Source organism: Dendrobium catenatum, unplaced genomic scaffold (genome assembly GCF_001605985.2).
Source record: "Dendrobium catenatum unplaced genomic scaffold, ASM160598v2 fragScaff_scaffold_1336, whole genome shotgun sequence".
Taxonomy (NCBI): Eukaryota; Viridiplantae; Streptophyta; class Magnoliopsida; order Asparagales; family Orchidaceae; genus Dendrobium; species Dendrobium catenatum.
This window is the reverse complement of record NW_021319798.1, coordinates 178,115-198,791: the sequence shown is the minus strand read 5'-3', so window position 1 is coordinate 198,791 and position 20,677 is coordinate 178,115. Positions and strand designations below refer to the sequence as shown.

At 35.3% G+C, this 20,677-nt stretch overlaps 1 protein-coding gene across 3 annotated transcripts in view; it reads right to left on the bottom strand.

Annotated features, from left to right (window-relative positions):
- Positions 1-16,675, bottom strand: part of LOC110101652 (spermine synthase) — a 31,382-nt gene extending 14,707 nt beyond the window's left edge. The window contains exons 1-5 of one of the 3 annotated variants that reach the window (XM_020829643.2): positions 16,358-16,675; positions 16,002-16,222; positions 15,861-15,905; positions 12,426-12,502; positions 12,209-12,331 (exon numbers count right to left, since the gene is read on the bottom strand). In XM_020829643.2, coding sequence (XP_020685302.1) covers positions 12,209-12,331; positions 12,426-12,502; positions 15,861-15,905; positions 16,002-16,191 — 435 coding nt within the window. In that variant the 5' untranslated portion in view covers positions 16,192-16,222; positions 16,358-16,675. The other 2 variants (XM_020829644.2, XM_028699529.1) reach the window with 2 other exon arrangements.
- Positions 16,676-20,677: the final 4,002 nt, after the last annotated feature.

The following is a 20,677-nucleotide window of genomic DNA, read 5'->3' as shown; positions in this document are numbered from 1 at the left end:
AACATACAATCAAGTATTGACTGATTGTTTATCCATACGGGTGTGCTTATCAATCAATATCAAACCCCTAAATTTCGCAGATGAACATATATTTCTAGCCTTGTAAGTTGCATATAAAAATAATTTCTCCCATTTTAAGGACTATATGACAAAAAATTAAATTATGAGTCAATATATACATACTCTCATTGTCAGGCATCTTAGCTTAAATGCTTAAACTGTAAGCCTTTTTTCCTAACATCAAAATAATGTTAACTTATCTTACATATGCATTGAGACTAATATTACACGGTTCAAAAATTGCGCACTTAAGTGGGTTTAACTAGTCATTTTCAAGCATGATTGTAAGATCAGAAATTGGGTTGACTTAAATGCATGTGAGGATTCAAGTTCATAAATCACATGCATTTTGGCATATTTAAGTTTGAGTTATTACTTATCAGTTGTTCTCATCTTAGATCTAAGGCCTAAGGTTGCTTTTTTAGTTATATCATAATACTTCATTTTTTGGGGCATTTTTCACTCTTGTGTTATTTGAATATAAACTTCAACTTTCTAAATAAAATTGGCCGATTTTAATATAAATTAAAGGTCAAAAATGTTAAGCCCAACATAAAGTAGCTTAAGTACCTTTAAGTATCTTAAAATCAAGTACTTCTAACTCTTCCTTCGGTTTCTACTCGAAAACAATTCTAACTTGATCCAATCTTACTCGAAGTTCCACTTGAAAATCATATAAATTGTTAACCAATGTTTAGAAAGAAAAATGTTAACTACTATTTTAATTAAATTTTTTTCTCAAGAGTCAAACATTATTTGAAGACTAAAAAGAATTGACTTTTAGTTCAAGTGAAGTGTATTAAGGATTAAGATCAAAAATTATTTTTCTTAGAATATGATATTCAATAAAGGTGGATGAATATTTTGCTAAACTTTTTAATGAATAATGTGAAAATACGATTGGCTTTAGTGACGTTAGCACCCTAAATGAAAATAAATATTTTTGTTTTTATCGGCGTATTAGTAAAACTGAAGTTAGAGATGCTTTAAAGAAAATAAAGTGTGGAAAAGCTGTCGGACCTGATGATATTCCAATAGAGATGTGAAAATGCTTAGGAGATGAAGGAATTTATTGGCTTACTAAACTTTTAATATTGTTTTGAAGACTAAAAAGATATCAGATCTGTGGAGAATGAGTGTATTAATTCTTATTTTTAAGAATAAAGGTGATGCACAGGAGTGTGCGAATTATAGAGGAATTAAGTTAATGTGTCATATTTTAAAACTATGGGAGTGAGTTATGGAGCGTAGGTTACGGCGTGATACTAATGTTTCTCAAAATCAATTTGGATTCATGCAGGGTAGGTATACTATGGAAGCCATACATTTATTGAGAAGTTTGATGGAGAAATATAGAAAGAATAAGGATGATCTACATATGATACTTATTGGTTTATAGAAAGCATATAATAAAGTTCCAAGAAAAGTGCTATGGAGAGTTCCTGAAAAGAAAGGAGTTAATAACGTTTATATTCAAATCATTAAAGATATGTATGCATGAGCTATTACTTTTGTTCAAACACAAGGTGGTTTGACCAAGTATTTTCCTATTTCGGTTGGATTACATCAAGGATCAGCCTTAAGTAGATATCTTTTTGCTTAAGTCAAGGATGTTCTCACTAGACATTTGCATAAGGATGTACCTTGGTCCTTGGTGTATGCTTTTTTCGGATAATATTCTTGTTGTTGATAAGACTAGAGATAGAGTTGAAGGTAAACTTGAATTATGGAGGTCAACCTTAAAGTCTAAAGGTTTTCGCTTGAGTAGATCTAAAACTGAATATATTGAGTGTAAGATTAGTAGCAATATACCTAATGAGGGGATTGTGACTTTGGGCGATCAAGTCATTAATAAGAGTACAGGTTTTAGATATCTTGGATCTATTGTTCAGAGTAATAGTGAAATATATGGGGATATTATCAGTAAATTCAAGTTGGATGGTTGAAGTTGAGAAATGCATCGGGCTTGTTGTGCGGTAAAAAAGTCTCCCTCAAACTTAAGGGAAAATTCTATAAGATGGTGGTGAGACCTACAATGTTTTATGGTGTCGAATGTTGGCCTTTAAACGAGAAGCATAATACTAAGTTAAGTGTTGCAGAGATGAGGATGCTTAGGTGGATGAGTGGCTTTACCCTTAGAGATATGATACAAAATGAGCATATACGTGAAAAGGTTGGAGTAGCTCTAGTGGAAGATAAGATTAGTGAGAGTCGCCTTAGATGGTTTGGTCACTTTAAACAGAGGCCTTCCGATGACCCGGTTAGGAAAGTTGAGATATTAGATTTTACTTATGTTAAGAAAGGTAGAGGTAGACCTAAAAGGACTTGGTTAGAAAATATTAGAAATGATTTTTTTTCTTTATTAGATTTAAATGAGAATTTGACTTTTAACAAGACACAATGATAAAAAAGGATTCATGCAGCCGACCCCACATAATGAGATAAAGGCTTGATGTTGTTGTTGTTGTTGTCGTCGTCGTCAAACATTATTGGGATGTAATTAACTAGATTTTTACCGTTATGGGGCATGCACCCCATAATAATTAAAAATAAATACTATTCAATCATTCATATTGTGTTCAAAAAATATATTGGAATATAAAAATAAAAGTAATTTTTGTTATTGAGTCCATAACAAGATAATATTTTGATCCTTGAAGATAATTTATTATTTTTTATATCGTACTCGATCACAAAATATTTTAAATCCGTTGATGATAAAAAAATCCCCATCATAAAACAACTTAATTACCATTTTGTCTAACTGCTTAAATTTCATGTTCTTTAAGCTCACAATGTAGGAGTTACATAAAATTATGATAAACAGAGTACTTTGGATTCAATTCAACAAGACGTTCACTATATCAAACAATGTTAACCTCATGCCACATCCTACCTCATTAAAACGTTGAAGAAAGAGCAATATATATATTTTTTAACACAATTTCCAAAATCAGCTATATGAAAGATGTGCTAAATAATAAGCTCATGTTTTACTTACACTATAAAAATATTTTGTATTTGCTCATACCCAAGCATTTTCTCATAGTAAGGCATACTTCAGTCATGCATGCGTACAAATACAGCACAACCTCTTATGAGATAGACAATAAAGCATTGCCAAATATATTTCAGCTAGTTAAGTCATAACATTACATTCATGACGAATTCATTGATCCATGCAATAAGGAGATATTAACGCATAATTAATCTTATGTATGTAGCTATGCATTGGTGGGGTTTTATGAAATAGAAAATCAAAAGGATATAAAAAAGTTCATAAGGAATTCTAGTGAGTTCTTTATGATGTTATGATTGGTGTATTTGATGATGTTTTCAAAAAAGAAAAAACAAAAGAGGAGCACCTACTTGCATGTATATCTAGCATACACATTTTTGGCATTTAATTCCTAATAATGGAAGCAGATTATATTAGAAATATATTGATAGGAAACAGCCCGAAATAGTGGATAACAGACTGAAATTCTGCTGTCCACGGCAGTTTTTGCCAGAATTCCTGCTGTACACAGCAGTTTTTCTCCAAAACAATGGGAAAATAAGGAAGAAAACACTTGAAATTCACTAGTAGAAGAAGAAAACAGCAAGATACAATTGATCCTCTATTTGAGAGGAGGATCAATCTCTCCCAAATCTCTAGATGCCGCTAGATCCCAAAAGAAAACCTAAATCTATGAGATCTCAAATTTCAGCTAAATTTAAGATGCCCTAACCCTAGGAAAACAAAGTATTTAATGCATACAAATCAAAAGGAAATCCCTAAACAGTCCCTATATTCAAATTTTCCACCCAAATCCCTAAAAAATCCTTCCTAAAATGCTCGGTTGGCTTTGGTGGCTCATGCAGCTCGTATAGGAAGGCGGAAGTCCTTCGCCATTTTGCGCACTGACTGGTCCCGTAGGACCGATTGGACCGGTCCAATAGACCGATCTAACAATACTCCTCTCTCAAAGATTCACCTTGTCCGCAAGGTGAAAAGACGACACCCTCCTCCATTCCTTCTTCATCACAAACGGTAAGAACCTGAAGAGTTCGGTCCTTACACCTGTCCCGGCGTATACCTCTCGACACATCTGAAACAGACCCCCTTCGCCCTCTTCTCCTGTAATTATGTTTCTATGAGCTTCTTGAAGTTGTCCCCAGGTTTTCCTCCAGCAGTCTTCTCTTTAGAAGTCTCCCTAAGAGTACCCAATGTTAGCTCCTTGTTTACCAAAAATGTGGTGGTCATCCTATGCAAGCCTCCTGAACTACTTCCCCCTGCTCCTTTGTCTAGGTGCCTCTGATCATCCACCAATTGAGTTAGCTCCATAGACTCTCCCAAGTCCCGATGTCTCATTACTCTAACTGTTGCGCGGATATTTGGTTTTAGTCCCTTCATAAAATTTCCCTCCAGTAGTCTCTGGAAGCCGATCCAATCGACTAGCAAGGTACTCAAATTGCTCATAATACTCCATCATTGTCCCCTCTTGCGTCAAAGCAAATAACTGCTCGTAGAAGTCCCCTCCCTACTAGTTTGAAAACGTTCCAACATGCAGTCCTTAAACTCCCACAAGGTCCTTATTGGTTGCCTCGTATCCCTCCACTAGTACCATGCTAAAGCTTTCCCTTCCAAGCACATCCCGGCTGCCATCATTCTCTCCCCCTTCATCAACCTGTTGACAGTAAAGTACATTTCCACATTATATATCCACCCATGGGCATCCTCTCCCTCAAAAATATGCATCTTTAGCTTCCTCATCCTCAGATCAACTTTATTCCCTCTGTTCCCTTCATAATTTCTTCTTCCCCAAGGGGGTGGTTACCCCAAAGTGTCTCAATCATCCCTTCTATGTTCATACCTAAGCCCTTCATCAAATTCCCACCTTCTCCTTTCAAATTCAACACCCCTTGTATTATAACAAACCCTTTCCCTTTCAGATGTAGTTCTCCTTTGGACATAATTATCCCTTTCCCTTTCAAATTCGGCACCTCTTCGATCAAAATCAAGTCCTCATCTTTCCAATTCAGCCCCTCTTCTTTCAAATTCAACATCCCTCCACTCATGCACAACCCCTCACATCTCTCCACATACCCTCTACTGGACTCCTCCCTAAGAATAGGTCCTAGGGGAGGCATTTTTTTTTCCCTCCAAAATCTCCACCTCTTGATCTTCCTTTCGTCTTGTTGGCTTCGGATTTTCCCCACTTACGTGACTGTCGGCGGCTCGGCGCCTTCCCTCACCTTCGAGGGCGATATTTTAGTTTGGCCCTCGAGCACTTTCTTCGACATCTCCTCCAGGATGAAAATTTTCAAATCAAACTTATCATGGATGGCTAAAACATCCTATTTTAAATCTAAAACTTGAGTTTGGAGAACTGAAATTTCATATTTCATTTGTCCAATCTCCACTTCGAGACGTTTCTCCAACGCATCCATTTTCTTGGCCGCCATTGATCCCCGGATTTTTGTAGAAATAAAAATCTAGACTTCGACCTTCAAAAACAGCAACTTTTTTCTTTGAAATCCCAAGAACAGTCGCTGAAATTCACCAAAACAGCCCACCAAAGGTCCCAAAAACTGCTCTGATACCAATTTGATAGGAAACAGCTCGGAATAGTGGATAACATGCTGAAATTCTACTGTTAACAGCAGTTTGTGCCATAATTCCTGCTGTAAATAGCAGTTTTTCTTCAAACCAGTGGGAAAATCAGGAAGAAAACACTTGAAATTTACTAGTAGAAGAAGAAAAACAACAAGATGCAATTGATCCTCTATTCGAAAAGAGGATCGATCTCTCTCAAATCTATAGATGCCGTTAGAGCCCAAAAGAAAACCTAAATGTAGGAGATAGCAAATTTCAACCCAATTCAAGATGTCCTAACCCTAGGAAAACAAAGTATTTAATGTATACAAATCAAAAGAGACTCCCTAAACAGTCCCTACATTCAAATTTCCCACCCAAATCCCTCAAAAATCCTTCCTAAAAATGCTCTGCTGGCTTTGGCGGCTCACGCGGATCATACAAGGAGGCGGAAGTCCTCCGTGATTTCGCGCATGGGCCGGTCCGTAGAACCGGCTAGACCGGTCTAACATATATCCATATAATTGATATTATTACCAGTTATTTATTTATTGTATTATCATGTATGCTTATTTTTTTTAAAGAAAAAAAATCATGTATGCTTATTTATAAGCTCTCTTATAAGTCGATGAAACCAAGTTTATTTCCTCTTAGCATGATTTTAAAGAAGGAAATCCTAGTTGCTCACCTGATTAATCCTAATCCCATACTCCAAAGCTTGCCTCATAATCCTAGTTACACAATGTGCCCACGGATTCTCGACCACTTCTGTCCCAAGTAATTTACTGTGGTTATCACCACTACAATTTGTAACAAGCACCGCGTCTATCCTGGATACCCCCACCTCACGTCTATTGTCCTCATACATCCAACTACAAACCCTGCTAGTGTTGTTTGTCCTCACAACTTGTGTTAATTGTGATGCTTCCATGTTACATCACAATTTGTATGTGATTTCCATCCAAGTACATAATTTCATCATTCTAGACCTCAACCCATGACACCACCTCCTACCACGTTGTCAAATTCAACTGAATATCCAACAAACAATGAGACATCTAACCCATATCTTCCTATCGCTCTTAGGTGCGGTAAAAGGAAACATATTGATTATCTTATTCAATCTTATATTTCATTCAATTATCCACTTTGTTTTCTGCATTAGTCTTGTCCCTGCATTTGTAAATATTCACAAGATATCAAGGTGTGTTGTAGTATCCTTTATATAAACAAGCCATGGACATTGAAATAGATGCTCTTCTTGACCATCATATATCGTATTTAGCTGCTCCCCTCTTGGGGTTGAACCAATTGCTTATCCATGGGTATTCATCATCAAATTTCACCTTGATGGAACTATTTACCACTGTAAAGATCGATTGATTTCCAAAGGAATACATTCTCCCCTACTAAATGCCAAAACTTTGTTTGAATATTTTTATTTGTGGCCCAAATATAGTTAGATTGTAATACAAATGGATGTAAGTATTGCCTTTCTTTATGATGTCCTAAAAGAAGTCGTTTATATAGAGTAATCTTTATGATATGTTGCTCCGAGAAGAATTGCTGTCTTCTCGGGAAGGATATTTATGGCTTAAATAGATTCCACGTGTGTGGTTTTACAAACGGGGCAAAGCCCTAGATGAGATTGAACTTTGAAGCAGCACTATAGATCACTCTATATTCATCAAACATACTCCTCCAGGATCAATCATACTAGTCGTTTATGTTGACGATTATTGAAGGCTCAAGAAAGAATTCATTTGCAAAAGCAATTTGTCACTAAAGATCTAGTAGAATAACCCAAGTTCTTCCTTGGAACTGAGTTGGCCTACAGTAAGAAAAGGAATGTCTCTTTCTTGAATAAAATATGTTATTGAACTTTTTCAAAGAAACAGACCCTTGGTTGTAATCCTATTGATGCACTATGGAGGGTCACACCTCCAATGATGTCTTCATGATCAATCTCAATATTGCAGATTAATTGAACAGTTGATCTATCTCATCATATAGTTACAAAAACTAACATCTCGTTCATTGTTGGAGTGGTAATCAATGCATGCATTTAAAAAAAGAAGCGAAGGTTGTTCTTCAAATCCTTATATATATAAAGTTCTTTAGGAAAATAATTGATATATGTTAAATTTGAGGATTTAACATTAACGCAGTCTCTAATGTTGATCATGCTTGGCTCTATTGAAAGAAAGAAGTAAATTCTTCGATATTGCATCTTGGTTATATCAAACATAGTCACTAAATAAAACAAAAAATAAACATATTCTCATGTATGACTATTTTTGTGACCTCCCAAAAGTCAATAAGATGCAAATTTCTTTTCTCAACACACATTTTCAGTAGTCATAGGATTCATTGACATAAATTTAGATCATATGGTTTTTTTTTAAGTTTTGACAGAAGCTCACAATATGTGTATTTTAACATACCACAGAACCAATATGGTAGTAATTTAGCGACTTAAATGACCTTCAACCATATAATATAAGGGCTCATTTGGTTGGTCAATGTTCTAGAAAAAGTTTATTTTAAAGCAGTTGTGAAGAAAATGGAGTTTTAAAAATAACGTTCTATATAATGGAGTTATTACATAATATTGTTTGGTTAAATTGCTTTTTGTGTGCTTATTAAAATTTTGAAATAGATAATAAGCATTTGGTACAATTAATAATTTCAACTTTTTCATCATAAAAGACAAAATCATCCATATATTAAACATAAATATAATTAATTTTTTTTACTACGTACATAAATGAAAATATACATAAAATTTTTGGTACAACAAAAATTCCTTACATTTGATTTTTTAAGATATGAAATAGAAGCTATTGCATAAATAAATTAAATTAAGTAATATATTTTTTTTATTTGAGTAATAAAAATAATTATGCCAACCAAATTTTGAACATTTAACAATGGAATAACATGTACATTTTAACGGTAAACAAATTGCAAGAAAATTTTTCTTGAAAAATCCTTTATAACGTTTAGATAATGATCATGATGGCCACTGTTAATTGGTTAAGCTTTGAGAAATAGTTCCTGTAAATTTCACAACTCATATAGCAGGAAGAATCAATCAAGAAAGTCGACGATTCAACAAATTGAAGCGTGACCACTTCTACTGTGAGTGAAGGAAGATCTACCAACTGCTGCCCTTGCTTGTGGAAGAGAAGATCGCTGGCTGAGAGAGCTTCGTGCCTGAATGCCGAAGGGAGCTAGGAGCTACGTTTGTTTCGTCTCCTGCTTCTGAGTGGACCGCTTCCTGCTCTTCTTCATGTTGACAGAAAGAATTGGGAAAAAAAGGGACGACTTTGGATGAATTACAAGATCAGGGCTTTTGTTCGAAGAGAGATGGAGATGAAAAATTTTCTTTGAATATTTTGGTGCAACGGTTGAAGGATTTCGGCCGAAGAAGATGAGTTGAAGTGATAAAGCATCATACAGACGTGCAGGGGTATGTCAGACTTTTCACTCTGGATGAACGCGGACCGCCGAAGGAAAGGAGATGGTGATGTAGAACGGGAAAAACGGCTTTGCTGTGGATAGGATCTTCTCTCCAAAATCTAAAAGATATTTTGATTTCTTTGCCCAGAACCTGAGAAGAATCTCAGATTTTCTCTTGAGAAAAGCAGGAATTGCTGGACAGCAATTTGCTGTGGTAAAAACAGCAACTATTAGGCTTCTTATTGCTGGAGACGTGAGAGTAGGGGTGGGAAAACTTTGGCTGCAGTATTAGTAGGTAGAAAGTTCCATGTGGGAGGAGTTTTGAGAAGGATTTGGTGGAGAAAACCAACGTACAGAGCTTGGATTAATTCGGCTAGCATAGGTTGGAATTAATTTCGGCAAGGGGAGAGGAGGTCTTCAGATTAAGTCCAAATTAAGCTCACGGGATTGAGAGGGGCGGGCTCTTATTTCCTAAATCTCTTCTCTAGTATTAGGAAATAAATTAGAGCTTGGGAAAAATTTCGGTTATGAGGAGATTGAGGGAGTTTGAAATATTTCCAAAAGAAAGATTTCACTTAAGGAAATAAGTTTGATTCCAGATTTCACATGGAGGGATAGGGAGTTAAGTTGTGCTGGCCAGCAATATGTTCAAATCCCAAATCTTCCCAAAGAGAAATAAAGAAATCTGGACAGATTTTGGTAAGATCCAGTGAGGGGGGGGATTTAGGTATTTAATATACGCACCCAACTTTATGCTACTCCTTATGAGGGGTTTATGAGTTTGCAACTGACCTAGTTTCCTACTTTTAACCAATAAAATTATTTGTAATAATAGGCTTATATCATATGAAACACCTAAGTTTAATGTTTAAATATTATAAGAACTACCTCTATCTTTTTTTAATTTGAAAATTTAAAAAATTAATAGATATTATGCATAAATAATTATTAACATCAACATCAATTATAGCAAGTAAACATTTTTTGTAAGCTCACTTAAGAAAAATATTCATCAAAACATATTAATGATCTATATCTTACCAAAATAAGAGGAAATAATCTAAATTTTAATTATTACATTTAGAAGTGAGTATCATATACAACTAGTACAAAGCTCTCTAATAAGAATTCTAAGAAATTGTTTGCATATGTCTAATACTTTTATCTGTGATTATCTAGTTAGATGAGATCCATATACAGCCATGTGAATTTTAAAAATTCTTTATTTAAAGGTAAGACTTCAAATTAATTCATGGATCCTCTGATAGCGGCCTTGACAAGTATGCATATTTTTGGGTGTACCTCTTTATTTATTTATTTTTATTTTATGAACTTTCCTCTCATACATAATATCATTCTAAGACCAATATTCTATGATGCATTTTAAAAGAATTAGTTTTTTTTTTAACAAAACCTTATCATTATTAACCACTCTTATTCACCGATCGATAGCTTAAGATATCTCTATGATATTTTCTTCTACCTTAAACTCAATTGGTGATTTGAATTAATTGAATTAATTATCTAAAATCTCTTCCATAATATTTTGATCAACAAAGCCAAAGGTAGGTTAACCTTTGTTGACCAGTGGACCATATGACTGTCGTAAATCTGCTGGCCTCTCACCCGTTGCTTAGTTGTTGTGGGTAACGGCCTTGTGGGACGTTGCTAAATCTGAATATCTAATGTTTAATCAATTTATCTGTACGTTTGATGAATTAAGGTAAAGGGTATAGCTATGACATCTCAAGCAATGATGAAAAACCTTCTAAACTAAAAGTGAGAGTTGTCAGATGTTGGGGGTATGTAATTAGGTGGCATTTATGTTAGCTTAGATGAAGAACATATACTTTATTATTTCACAGATACTATATTAAGGGGTATGTAATTCCCTGTTTGGCAGCTTGCATGAATAAGGGGAGCATTGAATGTTGTGATTGAGGGCTTCTAAACTTGATTTTAGGAGTTAAGAAAGTAAATGAAATAAATCCAATTTGAATGTCAAATTCAAATTGATATTCAAAATTGATTTAAATTAAATTCTTTCCTAAAATATGCGAACTTTAATTAGGAAATAAATTTTGAATTTCAAATTTAGATAATTTGAATTTCAAATTAAGTCCAAATGTCATTTACCCCAAATTAGGAAACTCAAGAAGGAAGAGGGATGGGTGAAGCCGGCGGCTAGAGAGCCATGGCCGGCGGTTGGGAGACTCTTCTGGTGAGGTGGCCGGCGGCTTATGGTGGAAAAGGAGACGAAGATGGGGGACGTAGGTAGAGGATGACGACGACGGCTAGGAACAATAAGAAGGAACGAAACAAAACAAAGAAGAGATAAAAATGAAAGATACAGGATAAAAACCGCGAGCCTTGGACTCTTCCGAAGACTGACGGGTGATGCTTCACCCTTCTCTAAGGGACTTCAATTCACGAGCCCGAACCCATCCTGCGGCTGGTGAAAACTTTGATTCCTCCCATAGAAATCTCACTATCGTCCTCTCACAAGAGCACAATTGTTGAACACAAATTTTTAATATCAATAATCCCTCCTCATTACAATAGCTTAAGGCCATATATATAGGCCACAACATAAGAAAACTCAAAATACATAATTGTCCCTTGGGCCACAACACTCACATAAACCAACCTAGGGGTAAAACAGGAAATACATAAAAAAGAGCTAAAATTCAAAAAAAAAAAAAATAACTCATAATTGGAGATTTAAATTATAGCCATCGATTAGCGACGCCTCCTGTGATAGATGCGTCAAATCTTCGTACCGATGTCCGCATCAGATGGGGAATAGATGTCGCGTATCAATCGAAAATGGCGTTGTGCTGAACGTGATATAGCGAAAGTGGTTCCACCAAACATGAAATAAAATTAATTTTGCTGTTTGAAAAAAGAACAAGTAGTAAAATCGCCCAACCAAATGAAGCCTAAGTAACAAATCTAAAAAACTAGTTAGTTTAAAAACAAAAGGCAGAGCATTGAATTTTAATTGGTGGTATTCTACAAGCAAAAGAAGTGTAATGAAAGTGAAGCGCTTAAAAGTGAATATTAACAATCCAACAAATAAATAATTATGTTCTGAAACAAATTGCTTACAGTTTTTGGGGATAAAACTGAACAAAGAGGAAGGTGGGCAATCATCTCCTGGTACGCACTTTCATCTTTTTCCGTGAGTTGGACAATGCCATCGAGCACAAGCACCTTTCCGTATATTAAGGACTGTAGAACAGACAAGTGAGCAGTATATGCCAACAGAAAAGAAAAAGTGCATGAATCAGGGAGAAAGCATGTACAAAAAGGTACATCTACAAACCTTAAAAACTAGTATCTCTTGATATTTTGACTTCCCTTCATATAAAATTTCTTCCACCTTCAAGGAATGTGCTTCACCTGACAAGGAGCAATTCAATACATTAAAAAATAAATCAGATATTGCACTTTCAAACTACCTAAACTTCATTGTCTACTTGTGGTAGAAACATAAGTACCAGAAGAAACCAAATAATAAAATGGGTTTATAGCAGTAATAATTAAAAACAACCAGTTATGGCTTTGAAAGACTTTTTTTTTTTTTAATAATTTGAGTGGTATAGATGAAAACTCAAGAAAACAAAATCTAGTTTAATATATGTTGCACTAATGGTCTCATTAATGGAAGCTACGGCAGGCAAAACTTGAGAAGAATACCATCAAACTATTTCATTACATTCAACGGAAGCTAGGGCTGTTTTGCTTGGATTCCGAAAATTACAACTCAAGGTCCATCACAAACTATTTCATTACATTCAACGGAAGCTACGGCAGCACATAAAACTTAGTAGAAAGCCCCATTGATTCAAGTAGAAAGCAAAAAAAAAGTAAGATAAATGGCTCTGCATAAATTCAAGATCACAAGAATAACTTATAATCTGTAAATCGCTACAACAGATTCGGGCCTTGATTAGCAAAAGTAAATTTCTCTACCAGCTTATCAGAATAAGTTCATCCAACATGGGGATAAGAATTTCAAGGGTTAGGAATGGATTGGAGATTTGATTTGTTGAAGTGTCTTGATAATTTGGCTTCAAATCTCTCATTCATATATGATATGATTAGAATTTCATCAGTTAGTGATGTGGTTACTACAAATAATAAGTGTGCTAGACACTGGCTTTAAATCCCCTTTATGTGAGATATGATTGCTTTCATGGATTAATTTCTCCCTCACAAGAACATCCTAACAAGGGTTTTTTTTTTTAGGATGGGAGCTGATTTCCCAATCCTTTCAATATACTTGCGGTTTTTTAATCTTTCTTGAATTAAATTCAGTGTTAGGTTGCTTCATTGCTGTAAACTAAGGTAATGGTATCGAGTGGATTCATCAATATGCCTAATTCCCCTTGGATGTATTAGAAATAGTAGCAAACAAGACTTGAATATGCATGTAGAAAAAATAAGATAAATGGGTTTCCTTAAGAAGCCTGGATTTTTTTTTTAGCAGCCTGGAATTCATTGCAGTACTGAGAGGGGATTAGGTTTAAACACAGAAGTGAACATGAGATTCAGTTGTGGATTATTCAAGTTAAAACTTGGGAATTCTGCCATAAGAATCTGTTAGACCGGTCCAGTGGACCGGTCCAGTGGACCGGTCCAGTGGATCGCCTGGGCGGAAGCGCCGCACGCACGCATGATCCACGGGAGCTTTATAGGAAGCTTTTTTGAGGGAAATTTGAATGTAGGGACTGTTTAGGGATTTCCTTTTGATTTGTATGCATTAAATAGTTTGTTTTCCTAGGGTTTGGGCATCTTGAATTTGGCTGAAATTTGAGATCTCGTAGATTTAGGTTTTCTTTGGGCTCTAGCGGCGTCTAGAGATTTGGGAGAGATCGATCCTCCTCTCGAATTGAGGATCAATTGTATCTTGTTGTTTTTATTCATCTACTAGTGAAATACAAGCTTTCCCTTGAGTTTTCTCTCAGTTTTCTCGCAATTTCTCGCTATTTTCTTGTGTGTGGCTGCTGTCCTCTGCTGAAAACAGCAGTTTCCTTCTTGTTTTACTTCAGATTTGGCTAGGAGATACTTGAAATCAAGTATTTCCTATCAGAATCCCACACCCACGACACCAAATTTGCTCTTATTGCTTATCGCACAAAGTGGAATAAATTTTATATCTACATTTCAATTTTAATATAACTTGCTCATTTGCAATGTCTAACCACAACTAGAAAGATAAAAACAACAATAAGCCTTTATCCCACTATGTGGGGTTGGCTAGTTCTCCATTTTGTAATATTAAGAATCAAATTATTATTTGAATCTAATTAAAAAAAATATCATTTTTAATACTTTCTAGCCAAGTCTTTTTGGGTCTACCTCTACCTTTCTTAACATAGGCTGTCTTTAATATATCTGCTCTCCTAGTCGAAACATCAGAAGGCCAACATTTGACGTGATTAAAACATATAAGGAGACTCTCTCTAATCTTATCTGCCACTAGAGCTACTCCAATTTTTTCACATATATACTCACCTCACATTTTATCCACTTAAGCATCCTCATATTTGCAACACTTACTTAATTTTATGTTTTTCTTTGAATGGCCAACATTTTTTGTCATAAAACATTGCATGTACCACCACCATCGTATAGAATTTTTCTTTGAGTTTGAGGGGTAATTTTTTATCACACAACAGGCCCAATAAATTCCTCCACTTCAACCATCCAACTTGAATTCCAGTAATACTATACTCATCTATTTCACGATTGCTCTGAACAATAAACACGAGATATCTAAAGCATGCACTCTTTTTAATGACTTCGTCACACAACATCATGATCCCACCACTTGATCTATTACTATTAAAATTACACTCCATGTATTCAACTTTAGCTCTACTCAAACGTAAAACTTTAAACTATAAGGTTGACCTCCATAATTCAAGTTTTTCTTCAACTCCTCTAGTTTTATAATATCATCAGCAAAAGGCACACACCAAGATACATCTTGCAAATATATAGTAACAACATCTATGACTAAAGCAAAAAGATATGAGCTTAAAGTTGATCCTTGATGTAATCCAACTGATATAGAAAAATACTTGGTCAAACTATCATGTGTTCGAACACAAATAACAACTCTTTTATAACATATCCTTAATGACTTGAATATAAACATTGTTAACTTCTTTTTTTCCTAAAAATCTCCAAAACACTTCTTTTAGAACATTATTATATGTTTTCTCTAAATTAGCAAATATCATATATAGACGCTTCTTACATTCTCTATATTTCTCCCTCAAATCTCTCAACAAATGTAACCTACTCAGCATGAATCCAATCTGATTTTGAGAAATGTTAGTATCACGTCATAACATATGCTCAATTAATCTCTCCCATAATTTTAATGCATAACACATTAACTTAATTCATCTATAATTCTCACACTCTTGTGCATCACCATTATTCTCGAAAATAGGAACCAACACACTCTTTCTCCACTTTGGCATATTTAAGTCTTCAAAATAATATTAAGACGTTTAATAAGCCAATAAATTCTTTAGTCTCCTAACCACAACCAGAAAGAACTAGCTAAAAATGCTTAGTAACCAACTTCAGTTCTCATTTAAAGAATCACAGAAGCTGCCCAACTAAAAGGCAAAATACCAAACATCACGCAATCCAGAATCGGCTAAACAGTTAGGGGCATTGAACGTGTACCGTCAAACAAAAGACAACAGCACATGTGGTTCATTTTTTAACAAAAGCTTACCAGGCCACATTGGATTGTTGTAATAAAGAGGCCGGCTGTTCTTATCTGCAATCAATTTAATAATGACGTGTGAAGATTATAATCAACTTTATACAGAAGGCAACTGAAAGTCTAAAACAACCAAAGTAATCAGATATTGACCAGAGCTGCACCGATGTCCAGAGAACCACCCCGATACCACCGTAGCATGCAGCTTCGCTTCAGCCTCAGGCAGCGCAGCCATCCCCTTCCTGCAGCAAGACGGAATGGGTTTCTCAACCTTCTTCCTGCTTCCATTCAACTCTATCACCTTGCTGCACCCCAAACCATTTCCTGCGCCACTTCCCTCCATGGATCCTGTTTCTCTTTGCAGTTTCCAGTCTCTGAACAACACCAAAAATAAATCAGGCACTCCTCGATTGAATTCCACAGCAACAAATGATAAATAAAACCTATTAGGTTTTCGCAACCGATAAGTTGAATGAGATGATAAAGGAAAATGATTGATTTATAGACACCTTCGAGTGGGTTCTGATAGCGAACGGCGACAGTAAAAGAACGCAGATGGCTTCTTCGACCCAAGAGAGAGTAAGTGTGAACGTACAAGAGTAAAAGTTGAAGTGTATCAGGTTCGATTACCGCCTCGTCCTTTTAAAAGCTCGCGATCAGATCGCCTCGATCTCGCTTCACCTACTTGATTCTTCTTTTTCCATCTGAGATAACTATTTTAGAATTCTTTCGTGCGGGTTTCGATCAGTCCAGATTCTTTGGGCGAGACGAAGACGAGTTCTCATTACGGGAAAAGTAAGCGGTCATTCAATGGACAACTTTGTGTGCGGACAGCCGCATAGATGTAGTGGAACAAAGAGGAAAACGAGTTGGTGAGGTGGGGGCGCCCGCATTTTAATGGTCGCGGGGAATCGATGCTTTCTGTTAATTTATTTTTTAATATTTGTTGATTAGTAAAATAGAGGTACGTGCAGAACTCGCGGACTACATTGGCAGTGCTGAAGAAAAATATAAGAGAATATATATATATATATATATATATATATATATATATATATATATATATTCCACCAAAAATCTTTTTATAAATTAAGTTGTCCACTTTCAAATATTTTTTACCAGTAGAATTGTTAAGGATAAAAAATATATTTAGGAAATAGCTTTCTTTTTATATCAAATTTTGATGATAACATTATTATATAAATAGATGATGAATAAATAGGGGTGTCAATTTCGGATCATGCATTGAGTTCGGGTTGAATCCAAAATTGACCCAGAACTATTCGGATCAACCCGAACCAGATCCGTTTTTACAAACGAGTCGGTTTTTTGGACTCGAACCTGACCCGCTTCAAGTTCGACAACGACAAGTGCGACATCGGCAACGGCAACGATAGTGGCAGGTGATGCGACACGGCAACATGGTCACTAGCAACGTGATGCAACGTGGCCAGCCGGCGACACGCGGGAAGAGCGAGGTCCAGCAACTGCATCGCGGTTAGCGGCTGTCACGACCCAACCCGACCAGAACGAATCCTTTCGCGTCGGGCCGCGCCAAAATTGAAATCTATGATCTAGCTTTGGAATTTGCTTCAAACTTTCTTCCAAATATCAAACTTACAAAAACACAGAGCTACTATAAACATTAAATATACATAACAATTCATCTATATTTTCTTCTTTCATCAAATAATCATGTAAAATACAATGCATTGCTACAGATAGAAAGACATAACAGAAAAGTCATGACTATACAAAAATCAAAAGTACAAAATACCTAATTAAAGATCAGACACTGAACGGCTAGTCCAAGACTTCCTTCTCTTTCCCAGAACATAAAAATCACACAGATAACAAGGATGAGCTAACAGCTCCGCAAGACTACACTAGCCAATCAAAATCTCCATAAACACACATCAGAAAATACATCAGAAGAGTAGACGTACAAAATTCAGATAATCGTATAGAAATCGGACATAACACAGAAATGCATACAGAACAGATATCGAACAAAAATCAAATAACTGATACAGAAGAACTGAATTCATTTCACACAATAGAATTATTCAATCAGATTAATCACATATCACAAAATTGTACAAATCAAAGATCAGAACAGATTTCAAAAAAACATTCAAATCAGATTTCATCACAGATAAGATAACATGTCACATATCACATATCCCTCATCCTGACAGAATCTCAACGGATTTTTGCCCCTTATGCCTCCCTTCTCTAACACAGACAGAATCTCAACGGATTCTGCCCCCTTATGCCTCCCTTTCCTGACACGGACAGAATCTCAACGAATTCTGACCCCTTATGCATCCCTTGTTCTTACAGCACCAGAACTTGTCAGATATACAAAATTTTCATATCAGAATTGCTTTTCAGATTTTTCTGACACAGACAGAATCTCTAAGGATTCTGACCCCTTATAACTCCCTTCTGATAGCATACAAACACATCAAATCATCCAATTCAGAAAATCAGATTTCGTCAGAAAAATCGTCAACGGCATAATGGCGGTATACGGAAATTTCACAGAATTCACGAATTCAGAAATTTACCAATTTACTACATATAATATAAAACATCATTTTAAAACTTTCATTGTACTGACGAAACATTTTTCAACATCCAGATAATTCATAATTCACTTAAAATAACGCAAAATTCAAAATAACCGGTGAAAATCTTCCAGAAAATACTTAAAACGTGCAAAAACATCGTCTCATAAATATACCAAAAGTTACACAGTAAAATATTCACCAGTACAAAATAATACCATATTTTGGCTAACGGAAACAAAATTTGAAACAGAAAAGTCGTCAAAATCCACATTTCTGAAAATCGAGAAAGGCGGAATGTGCCTTACCTCGAGTCGGTCAACTTTTTCAACTACGGCGACGGACGAAAACGGACCGAAGTCGCCCAAAAATCACTTTTCTTCCTTTTTCCTTCATTTTTCTCTCTCATGGCCTTTCCCTCTCTTCAAAAATATCTCAATCCAATATATACAAATTCAAATTGGGGACGATTTGCCCTATGGACAAGTTTCGTTCTGAGGATGTGTATTCGTTCATAGACGACTTGCTCTCTGGACAACCTTCGTACGGACGAACCAAACTTCGTCCAGGGATGAACCTCTTTGCCGGCCTACAGATTTTGTACTGATCGTCCCGGACGATCCTGGAAGGAAAAAAAACGGCTTTCACAGCGACGAGGTACAAAAGCAGCATAAAATGGCAGCGACTACGCGCAGGCAGCGACTTCGTGCGGGCAGGTGATGTGACACGGGCAGCGACTCGATGCAATGTGGGCATATCAGACAGCCGGGTCATTTCTAAGTTTCTGAATCAACCCGACCCGATTTTTTGGCGCATGCACAATCATTGAATTTCATTCTTACTAATTACCAAATGTGTTAATGTTTCATTTAAATGACATTAAACTATTACATCTATATCAAGAAAAAGAAAAGATTATTCAACAGGTTTTAGTGAATATTCATGCAAACAAAACAAAGCATAAAAAATAATGAACGCAATTTTTTATATTAAAACTTGTGAAGGAGAAAACTAGGAGGCCATATCCCATTAAAAATCTTAGTTAATTAATTACATTATATGTTGTTATAAGGAGAGTTTTTATCATAAATCTAGAAAAGTCATCTATATAATGAAAATACTTAAATACCTACCAAAATAAAGAAGGTTAAAGAAGGTTTTGTATAATGTAACAAGGAATAAAATATTGAGGTGTTGGTGTTGATGATGATGATAAATCAAATGTTGATTGTTTCATGAAACGAGGAGGACAAATCAATTGATAAAGTGATTGTCATTGTTAGTTATTGATGGTCTTTAACTAACATTTAGTATAAGGTGTCATCTAACATCATATAATGACAAAGCATCAAATATCATACTATGATGGTGGTGGATGTTGCAGGACGTAAGCAATAAATATTAGGCGGTGGTGGGTGTCAAAGTATAATGGACATTGAATGGTAGGTGCATATATTAGGTGATGACAAGCGACAAAAGAGGATAATGGCTAATATCAAACATTAAACTGTGGTGATAATGTGATTCTCTTAGAAACTAATAGATTGAATGACTGACATATGGCACTCAAAGAGAGTTAGCAAAATGAGGAAGACTGAGACTTTGTTTAGGACGGCTTTCTTACTGCTTCTTAAAGCAGCTTTTCAGTAGAAAAATTTAAACTTTTGTGCTGAAAAGCTAGTTTAAGGACCAGTAAGAAAAACGTCCCAAACGTAGTCTAAAATAATATCATATATGACACCCGAACATCAAGAAGCATACTAAGAAAAAAAAAATTAAAATGATTTTAGAGTTTAGATGGTTTAAATTTTCTAAAATGCATATGAACATTTGTTATTTATTGATTTTAGGGGGTTATTATGATATTTACTTGGATGATATCATAAAAATGCCTAGTTCATATCAATAATAAATTTACCAAATCACACCCTCAATGTTTTAAAAAAAGTGACTAGATGTATTGCCTTGGGCTAGTCAAATTTTGGCATCAGTTTATTAATCTCCTCAAAAGTAATTCAATGTTATAAACAACTCATTAATTGGAGTTTTTTAGGAGTTGCAATAATTTTAAAGAATAATAAGGGAAAATTTAGTGTCATTAAAAAACAACAACGATATGATCTTTTTTTAGGCGAAATATTTATCTCCTTAAGAGCAATTCAATATTCCAACAAATTATGAGTCAATAACCTAGAAATGTTGCGAAAATTTTTAGGATATTCAAATTTAGTCGACCAAACTGTGCACAAATCAGGCCAT